The 10,836-nt window shown below is 48.4% G+C and overlaps 1 protein-coding gene across 1 annotated transcript in view; it reads right to left on the reverse strand.

Moving 5' to 3' along the window:
- Nucleotides 1–10,836, reverse strand: part of LOC139412274 (histidine decarboxylase-like) — a 31,333-nt gene that overhangs the window by 20,486 nt on the left and 11 nt on the right. Inside the window, exons 1-4 of the mRNA XM_071159115.1 lie at nt 10,820–10,836; nt 8,893–9,071; nt 7,251–7,364; nt 6,821–6,943 (exon numbers count right to left, since the gene is read on the reverse strand). The exon at nt 10,820–10,836 is cut by the window's right edge and continues 11 nt beyond it. Of these exons, the coding sequence (XP_071015216.1) occupies nt 6,821–6,943; nt 7,251–7,364; nt 8,893–9,071; nt 10,820–10,836 (433 nt within the window). The remainder of the gene's footprint in view (nt 1–6,820; nt 6,944–7,250; nt 7,365–8,892; nt 9,072–10,819) is intronic.

Below are 10,836 nucleotides of genomic sequence, written 5' to 3' on the forward strand. Positions count from 1 at the left end.
TATCCTACCTGCAGTATTCCTCCCCTGGTGCTGTCTGGTTGGTACTGTAAGTTGAGTATGGTCAGGTGTATCTATCCTACCTGCAGTATTCCTCCCCCGGTGCTGTCTGGTTGGTACTGTAAGGTGAGTATGGTCAGGTATGGTCAGGTGTATCTATCCTACCTGCAGTATTCCTCCCCCGGTGCTGTCTGGTTGGTACTGTAAGGTGAGCATGGTCAGGTATGGTCAGGTATGGTCAGGTGTATCTATCCTACCTGCAGTATTCCTCCCCTGGTGCTGTCTGGTTGGTACTGTAAGGTGAGTATGGTCAGGTGTATCCAGGTGTATCTATCCTACCTGCAGTATTCCTCCCCCGGTGCTGTCTAGTTGGTACTGTAAGGTGAGTATGGTCAGGTATGGTCAGGTGTATCTATCCTACCTGCAGTATTCCTCCCCCGGTGCTGTCTGGTTGGTACTGTAAGGTGAGTATGGTCAGGTATGGTCAGGTATGGTCAGGTGTATCCAGGTGTATCTATCCTACCTGCAGTATTCCTCCCCTGGTGCTGTCTAGTTGGTACTGTAAGGTGAGTATGGTCAGGTATGGTCAGGTGTATCTATCCTACCTGCAGTATTCCTCCCCCGGTGCTGTCTGGTTGGTACTGTAAGGTGAGTATGGTCAGGTGTATCCAGGTGTATCTATCCTACCTGCAGTATTCCTCCCCCGGTGCTGTCTAGTTGGTACTGTAAGGTGAGTATGGTCAGGTATGGTCAGGTATGGTCAGGTGTATCTATCCTACCTGCAGTATTCCTCCCCCGGTGCTGTCTAGTTGGTACTGTAAGGTGAGTATGGTCAGGTATGGTCAGGTGTATCTATCCTACCTGCAGTATTCCTCCCCCGGTGCTGTCTAGTTGGTACTGTAAGGTGAGTATGGTCAGGTATGGTCAGGTATGGTCAGGTGTATCTATCCTACCTGCAGTATTCCTCCCCCGGTGCTGTCTGGTTGGTACTGTAAGGTGAGTATGGTCAGGTATGGTCAGGTATGGTCAGGTGTATCTATCCTACCTGCAGTATTCCTCCCCTGGTGCTGTCTAGTTGGTACTGTAAGGTGAGTATGGTCAGGTATGGTCAGGTGTATCTATCCTACCTGCAGTATTCCTCCCCTGGTGCTGTCTAGTTGGTACTGTAAGGTGAGTATGGTCAGGTGTATCCAGGTGTATCTATCCTACCTGCAGTATTCCTCCCCTGGTGCTGTCTAGTTGGTACTGTAAGGTGAGTATGGTCAGGTATGGTCAGGTGTATCTATCCTACCTGCAGTATTCCTCCCCCGGTGCTGTCTGGTTGGTACTGTAAGGTGAGTATGGTCAGGTGTATCCAGGTGTATCTATCCTACCTGCAGTATTCCTCCCCCGGTGCTGTCTGGTTGGTACTGTAAGGTGAGTATGGTCAGGTGTATCCAGGTGTATCTATCCTACCTGCAGTATTCCTCCCCCGGTGCTGTCTAGTTGGTACTGTAAGGTGAGTATGGTCAGGTATGGTCAGGTGTATCTATCCTACCTGCAGTATTCCTCCCCCGGTGCTGTCTAGTTGGTACTGTAAGGTGAGTATGGTCAGGTATGGTCAGGTGTATCTATCCTACCTGCAGTATTCCTCCCCTGGTGCTGTCTAGTTGGTACTGTAAGGTGAGTATGGTCAGGTATGGTCAGGTGTATCTATCCTACCTGCAGTATTCCTCCCCTGGTGCTGTCTGGTTGGTACTGTAAGTTGAGTATGGTCAGGTGTATCTATCCTACCTGCAGTATTCCTCCCCCGGTGCTGTCTGGTTGGTACTGTAAGGTGAGTATGGTCAGGTATGGTCAGGTGTATCTATCCTACCTGCAGTATTCCTCCCCCGGTGCTGTCTGGTTGGTACTGTAAGGTGAGTATGGTCAGGTATGGTCAGGTATGGTCAGGTGTATCTATCCTACCTGCAGTATTCCTCCCCTGGTGCTGTCTGGTTGGTACTGTAAGGTGAGTATGGTCAGGTGTATCCAGGTGTATCTATCCTACCTGCAGTATTCCTCCCCCGGTGCTGTCTAGTTGGTACTGTAAGGTGAGTATGGTCAGGTATGGTCAGGTGTATCTATCCTACCTACAGTATTCCTCCCCCGGTGCTGTCTGGTTGGTACTGTAAGGTGAGTATGGTCAGGTATGGTCAGGTATGGTCAGGTGTATCCAGGTGTATCTATCCTACCTGCAGTATTCCTCCCCCGGTGCTGTCTAGTTGGTACTGTAAGGTGAGTATGGTCAGGTATGGTCAGGTGTATCTATCCTACCTGCAGTATTCCTCCCCCGGTGCTGTCTGGTTGGTACTGTAAGGTGAGTATGGTCAGGTATGGTCAGGTGTATCTATCCTACCTGCCTATTCCTCCCCCGGTGCTGTCTGGTTGGTACTGTAAGGTGAGTATGGTCAGGTATGGTCAGGTATGGTCAGGTGTATCTATCCTACCTGCAGTATTCCTCCCCCGGTGCTGTCTGGTTGGTACTGTAAGGTGAGTATGGTCAGGTATGGTCAGGTGTATCTATCCTACCTGCAGGATTCCTCCCCCGGTGCTGTCTGGTTGGTACTGTAAGGTGAGTATGGTCAGGTATGGTCAGGTGTATCTATCCTACCTGCAGTATTCCTCCCCCGGTGCTGTCTGGTTGGTACTGTAAGGTGAGTATGGTCAGGTATGGTCAGGTGTATCTATCCTACCTGCCTATTCCTCCCCTGGTGCTGTCTGGTTGGTACTGTAAGGTGTGTATGGTCAGGTGTATCCAGGTGTATCTATCCTACCTGCAGTATTCCTCCCCCGGTGCTGTCTAGTTGGTACTGTAAGGTGAGTATGGTCAGGTATGGTCAGGTATGGTCAGGTGTATCTATCCTACCTGCAGTATTCCTCCCCCGGTGCTGTCTGGTTGGTACTGTAAGGTGAGTATGGTCAGGTATGGTCAGGTGTATCCAGGTGTATCTATCCTACCTGCAGTATTCCTCCCCTGGTGCTGTCTAGTTGGTACTGTAAGGTGAGTATGGTCAGGTATGGTCAGGTGTATCTATCCTACCTGCAGTATTCCTCCCCCGGTGCTGTCTGGTTGGTACTGTAAGGTGAGTATGGTCAGGTATGGTCAGGTATGGTCAGGTGTATCTATCCTACCTGCAGTATTCCTCCCCTGGTGCTGTCTAGTTGGTACTGTAAGGTGAGTATGGTCAGGTGTATCCAGGTGTATCTATCCTACCTGCAGTATTCCTCCCCTGGTGCTGTCTGGTTGGTACTGTAAGGTGAGTATGGTCAGGTATGGTCAGGTGTATCTATCCTACCTGTAGTATTCCTCCCCCGGTGCTGTCTAGTTGGTACTGTAAGGTGAGTATGGTCAGGTATGGTCAGGTGTATCTATCCTACCTGTAGTATTCCTCCCCCGGTGCTGTCTGGTTGGTACTGTAAGGTGAGTATGGTCAGGTATGGTCAGGTGTATCCAGGTGTATCTATCCTACCTGCAGTATTCCTCCCCCGGTGCTGTCTAGTTGGTACTGTAAGGTGAGTATGGTCAGGTGTATCTATCCTACCTGCAGTATTCCTCCCCCGGTGCTGTCTGGTTGGTACTGTAAGGTGAGTATGGTCAGGTATGGTCAGGTGTATCTATCCTACCTGCAGTATTCCTCCCCCGGTGCTGTCTGGTTGGTACTATAAGGTGAGTATGGTCAGGTATGGTCAGGTGTATCTATCCTACCTGCAGTATTCCTCCCCCGGTGCTGTCTGGTTGGTACTGTAAGGTGAGTATGGTCAGGTATGGTCAGGTGTATCTATCCTACCTGCAGTATTCCTCCCCCGGTGCTGTCTGGTTGGTACTGTAAGGTGAGTATGGTCAGGTATGGTCAGGTGTATCTATCCTACCTGCAGTATTCCTCCCCCGGTGCTGTCTGGTTGGTACTGTAAGGTGAGTATGGTCAGGTGTATCTATCCTACCTGCAGTATTCCTCCCCCGGTGCTGTCTGGTTGGTACTGTAAGGTGAGTATGGTCAGGTGTATCTATCCTACCTGCAGTATTCCTCCCCTGGTGCTGTCTAGTTGGTACTGTAAGGTGAGTATGGTCAGGTATGGTCAGGTGTATCTATCCTACCTGCAGTATTCCTCCCCCGGTGCTGTCTGGTTGGTACTGTAAGGTGAGTATGGTCAGGTATGGTCAGGTGTATCTATCCTACCTGCAGTATTCCTCCCCCGGTGCTGTCTAGTTGGTACTGTAAGGTGAGTATGGTCAGGTATGGTCAGGTGTATCTATCCTACCTGCAGTATTCCTCCCCCGGTGCTGTCTGGTTGGTACTGTAAGGTGAGTATGGTCAGGTATGGTCAGGTGTATCTATCCTACCTGCAGTATTCCTCCCCCGGTGCTGTCTGGTTGGTACTGTAAGGTGAGTATGATCAGGTATGGTCAGGTGTATCTATCCTACCTGCAGTATTCCTCCCCCGGTGCTGTCTGGTTGGTACTGTAAGGTGAGTATGGTCAGGTATGGTCAGGTGTATCTATCCTACCTGCAGTATTCCTCCCCCGGTGCTGTCTAGTTGGTACTGTAAGGTGAGTATGGTCAGGTGTATCCAGGTGTATCTATCCTACCTGCAGTATTCCTCCCCCGGTGCTGTCTAGTTGGTACTGTAAGGTGAGTATGGTCAGGTGTATCCAGGTGTATCTATCCTACCTGCAGTATTCCTCCCCCGGTGCTGTCTGGTTGGTACTGTAAGGTGAGTATGGTCAGGTGTATCCAGGTGTATCTATCCTACCTGCAGTATTCCTCCCCCGGTGCTGTCTAGTTGGTACTGTAAGGTGAGTATGGTCAGGTATGGTCAGGTGTATCCAGGTGTATCTATCCTACCTGCAGTATTCCTCCCCTGGTGCTGTCTAGTTGGTACTGTAAGGTGAGTATGGTCAGGTATGGTCAGGTGTATCTATCCTACCTGCAGTATTCCTCCCCCGGTGCTGTCTGGTTGGTACTGTAAGGTGAGTATGGTCAGGTATGGTCAGGTATGGTCAGGTGTATCTATCCTACCTGCAGTATTCCTCCCCTGGTGCTGTCTAGTTGGTACTGTAAGGTGAGTATGGTCAGGTGTATCCAGGTGTATCTATCCTACCTGCAGTATTCCTCCCCTGGTGCTGTCTGGTTGGTACTGTAAGGTGAGTATGGTCAGGTATGGTCAGGTGTATCTATCCTACCTGTAGTATTCCTCCCCCGGTGCTGTCTAGTTGGTACTGTAAGGTGAGTATGGTCAGGTATGGTCAGGTGTATCTATCCTACCTGTAGTATTCCTCCCCCGGTGCTGTCTGGTTGGTACTGTAAGGTGAGTATGGTCAGGTATGGTCAGGTGTATCCAGGTGTATCTATCCTACCTGCAGTATTCCTCCCCCGGTGCTGTCTAGTTGGTACTGTAAGGTGAGTATGGTCAGGTGTATCTATCCTACCTGCAGTATTCCTCCCCCGGTGCTGTCTGGTTGGTACTGTAAGGTGAGTATGGTCAGGTATGGTCAGGTGTATCTATCCTACCTGCAGTATTCCTCCCCCGGTGCTGTCTGGTTGGTACTATAAGGTGAGTATGGTCAGGTATGGTCAGGTGTATCTATCCTACCTGCAGTATTCCTCCCCCGGTGCTGTCTGGTTGGTACTGTAAGGTGAGTATGGTCAGGTATGGTCAGGTGTATCTATCCTACCTGCAGTATTCCTCCCCCGGTGCTGTCTGGTTGGTACTGTAAGGTGAGTATGGTCAGGTATGGTCAGGTGTATCTATCCTACCTGCAGTATTCCTCCCCCGGTGCTGTCTGGTTGGTACTGTAAGGTGAGTATGGTCAGGTGTATCTATCCTACCTGCAGTATTCCTCCCCCGGTGCTGTCTGGTTGGTACTGTAAGGTGAGTATGGTCAGGTGTATCTATCCTACCTGCAGTATTCCTCCCCTGGTGCTGTCTAGTTGGTACTGTAAGGTGAGTATGGTCAGGTATGGTCAGGTGTATCTATCCTACCTGCAGTATTCCTCCCCCGGTGCTGTCTGGTTGGTACTGTAAGGTGAGTATGGTCAGGTATGGTCAGGTGTATCTATCCTACCTGCAGTATTCCTCCCCCGGTGCTGTCTAGTTGGTACTGTAAGGTGAGTATGGTCAGGTATGGTCAGGTGTATCTATCCTACCTGCAGTATTCCTCCCCCGGTGCTGTCTGGTTGGTACTGTAAGGTGAGTATGGTCAGGTATGGTCAGGTGTATCTATCCTACCTGCAGTATTCCTCCCCCGGTGCTGTCTGGTTGGTACTGTAAGGTGAGTATGATCAGGTATGGTCAGGTGTATCTATCCTACCTGCAGTATTCCTCCCCCGGTGCTGTCTGGTTGGTACTGTAAGGTGAGTATGGTCAGGTATGGTCAGGTGTATCTATCCTACCTGCAGTATTCCTCCCCCGGTGCTGTCTAGTTGGTACTGTAAGGTGAGTATGGTCAGGTGTATCCAGGTGTATCTATCCTACCTGCAGTATTCCTCCCCCGGTGCTGTCTAGTTGGTACTGTAAGGTGAGTATGGTCAGGTGTATCCAGGTGTATCTATCCTACCTGCAGTATTCCTCCCCCGGTGCTGTCTGGTTGGTACTGTAAGGTGAGTATGGTCAGGTGTATCCAGGTGTATCTATCCTACCTGCAGTATTCCTCCCCCGGTGCTGTCTAGTTGGTACTGTAAGGTGAGTATGGTCAGGTATGGTCAGGTGTATCTATCCTACCTGCAGTATTCCTCCCCCGGTGCTGTCTAGTTGGTACTGTAAGGTGAGTATGGTCAGGTGTATCCAGGTGTATCTATCCTACCTGCAGTATTCCTCCCCCGGTGCTGTCTGGGTGGTGATGGAGGAAGAAGGTGGGGAGACCAAGAGCTTTACACAACCAGTCCATCACATTCATCTCCAGCTCTGTACACGCCGGGCTGGAGGCCTGGACCCAACACACAACAACATCATGTTATTCTATCATAAATAGTCATTACAATTATAATATCACACTACTATAGGATTTCCTGCAGGAGTTTTCTGTAGCAGATGATTGTATCCAAAGTAACTCAATAGATAAAAAAACTCACAAACTTGATGTCACAGTTAATGTGTTGCCAGGAAATATCTTTTAAATAACAAACATGATATTCGAGTCTTTAAACCAAAACTTTAGTTGGATAATTAAGTGAGTTAATTTTGTGTAGTTCCACACAAAGTGTAAATCAAGTTTGATGTGGTAAGACAGTTACCCAGGTGAATCCAATGTTGTTGATGGCGTCAGCCAACATGTCTCCTAACATGGAGGGCCAGGAGGTCAGGGCTGGATAGTATGCATGCATGTAGGGGCTCTGCCAGTGGACCACCTGACCAACACACACACACACACACACACACACACACACACACACACACACACTCCATCATTAGTGCCGCCAGAAAGATACTTTGGGGGACAGAATATCCTTACAAGTTACAGTGAACAAGTTACAGTGAACAAGTTACAGTGAACAATCGATGTTTGATCCACAATGGTCCTGGTAACGTCTCATAGTCATTCGGCAAGAAACGTCCTCTCACTGTCAACTGTGTTTATTTTTATTTTTAACTTAACATGTGTAAATATTTGTATGAACATAACAAGATTCAACAACTGAGACATAAACTGAACAAGTTCCACAGACATGTGACTAACAGAAATGGAATAATGTGTCCATGAACAAAGGGGGGTCAAAATCAACATTAACAGTCAGTATCTGGTGTGGCCACCAGCTGCATTAAGTACTGCAGTGCATCTCCTCATAGACCAGTGCATCTCCTCATAGACTGCACCAGATTTGCCAGTTCCTGCTGTGAGACTGTACCCCACTCTTCCACCAAGGCACATGCAAGGTCCCGGACATTTCTGGGGGGAATGGCCCTAGCCCTCACCCTCCGATCCAACAGGTCCCAGACGTGCTCAATGGGATTGAGATCTGGGCTCTTCGCTGGCCATGGCAGAACACTGACATTTCTGTTTTGCAGGAAACATTGCACAGAACGAGCAGTATGGCTGGTGGCATTGTCATGCTGGAGGGTCATGTCAAGATGAGCCTGCCGGAAGGGTACCACATGAGGGAGGATGATGTCTTCCCTGTAAGGCACAGCGTTGAGATTTCCTGAAATGACAACAAGCTCAGTCCGATGATTCTGTGACACACCGCCCCAGACCATGATGGACCCTCCACCGCCAAAGGCGACGTTGTTGCCGGTGATGTCTGGTGGGGACCTGCCTTACAACAGGCCTACAAGCCCTCAGTCCAGCCACTCTCAGCCTATTGCGAACAGTCTGAGCACTGATGGAGGGATTGTGCGTTCCTGGTGTAACTCAGGCAGTTGTTGTTGCCATCCTGTACCTGTCCCGCAGGTGTGATGTTCGGATGTACCGATCCTGTACAATCAGCTGTCCGTCCTGTCTCCCTGTAGCACTGTCTTAGGCGTCTCACAGTATGGACAATGCAATTTATTGCCCTGGCCACATCTGCAGTCCTCATGCCTCCTTGCAGCATGCCTAAGGCATGTTCACGCAGATGAGCAGGGACCCTGGGCATCATTCTTTTGGTGTTTTTCAGAGTCAGTAGAAAGGCCTCTTTAGTGTCCTAAGTTTTCATAACTGTGACATTAATAGCCTACGGTCTGTAAGCTGTTAGTGTCTTAACAACCGTTCGACAGGAGCATGTTCATTAATTGTTTATGGTTCATTGAACAAGCATGGGAAACAATGTTTAAACCCTTTACAATGAACATCTGTGACGTTATTTGGATTTTTACGAATTCTCTTTGAAAGACGGTGTCCTGAAAAAGGGACGTTTCTTTTATATATTATATAGTATATAATGTGTGAACATAACGTACCCCAGGCATGATGACCTTCTCTATGTCCCTGAAGATACAGTCCCAGTCCTCCGGGTCAGTGGGGGCGCTGTCTGGCAGCAGCTCTCTCATATAGCCAGGCTTCACCTCTGGGCCTGGGGTCACCTTCCTCTCTCTGATGGTGGTCAGGTACCTAGTGATGTAATCTACCATCTCCTTACCTGGACGACGGACAACACACAACAGTCAGATTACACAATATTAGTTAGCATATTATATTATATAGGATATCAATCGCAAACAATGTTCAACCACTCTTTGAGATCTGTAGAAATAGATGTAAGAGGATTAAAATCACTGTGTTTTGGTCTTCTTCAGGGTATAACAAAACAACAGACAGATTACACAATATGAGATAGCATATTATACTGAGCAAATATATAAACGCAACATGCAAAAAATGTCAATGATTTTACAGTTGAGTTACAGTTCATATAAGGACTTTTTTTTCAAAGGAAATCAGTTAATTTAAATAAATTAATTAGGCCCTAATCTATGGATTTCACATGACAGGGGCGCAGCCATGGGTGGACCAGCGAGACGTCGGTCCACCCATTTGGGAGCCAGGTCCATCTACTGGGAAACCAGGCCCAGCCAATCAGAATATTTTTTCCCCCACAAAATAGCTTTATTACAGTTTCATCAGCTGTCTGGGTGGCTGGTCTCAGACAAACCCACAGTTTCATCAGCTGTCTGGGTGGCTGGTCTCAGACAAACCCACAGTTTCATCAGCTGTCCGGGTGGCTGGTCTCAGACAAACCCACAGTTTCATCAGCTGTCTGGGTGGCTGGTCTCAGACAAACCCACAGTTTCATCAGCTGTCCGGGTGGCTGGTCTCAGACAAACCAACAGTTTCATCAGCTGTCTGGGTGGCTGGTCTCAGACAAACCCACAGTTTCATCAGCTGTCCGGGTGGCTGGTCTCAGACAAACCCACAGTTTCATCAGCTGTCTGGGTGGCTGGTCTCAGACAAACCCACAGTTTCATCAGCTGTCTGGGTGGCTGGTCTCAGACAAACCCACTGTTTCATCAGCTGTCTGGGTGGCTGGTCTCAGACAAACCCACAGTTTCATCAGCTGTCTGGGTGGCTGGTCTCAGACAAACCCACAGTTTCATCAGCTGTCTGGGTGGCTGGTCTCAGACAAACCCACAGTTTCATCAGCTGTCTGGGTGGCTGGTCTCAGACGATCCTGCAGGTGAAGAAGCCGGATGTGGAGGTCCTGGGCTGGCGTGGTTAACGAGGCCGATTGGACGTACTGCCAAATTCTCTAAAACATCGTTGGAGGCGGCTTATGGTAGAGAAATGAACATTCAATTCTCTGGCAACCGCTCTGGTGTACATTCCTGTAGTCTGCATGCCATTTCCACGCTCCCTCAAAACCTGACACATCTGTGGCATTGCGTTGTACAGTATGACAAAACTGTATATTTTATAGTGGCCTTTTATTGTCCCCATCTACCTACCTACAATTCCAACCATCTATCTACCTACAACACCAACCATCTACCTGCCTACAATAACTACCTACAATAACTACCTAAAATACCTACCTAAAATAAATACCTACAATAACTACCTACAATACCTACCTACAATAACTACCTACAATACCTACCTAAAATACCTACCTACAATAACTAGCTACAATACCTACCTACAATACCTACCTAAAATACCTACCTACAATAACTAGCTACAATACCTACCTACAATACCTACCTACAATACCTACCTACAATAACTACCTACAATAACTACCTACAATAACTACCTACAATACCTACCTACAATAACTACCTACAATAACTACCTAAAATAACTACCTAAAATACTTACAATACCTAGCTACAATCTAGCTAGGTGGTTGTATCTTTCCTCAGCACTATATAGAGAAGAAGCCCAGCTCACCTCTACGGTTATATTCC

Source organism: Oncorhynchus clarkii, chromosome 6 (assembly GCF_045791955.1).
Source record: "Oncorhynchus clarkii lewisi isolate Uvic-CL-2024 chromosome 6, UVic_Ocla_1.0, whole genome shotgun sequence".
Classification (NCBI taxonomy): domain Eukaryota; kingdom Metazoa; phylum Chordata; class Actinopteri; order Salmoniformes; family Salmonidae; genus Oncorhynchus; species Oncorhynchus clarkii.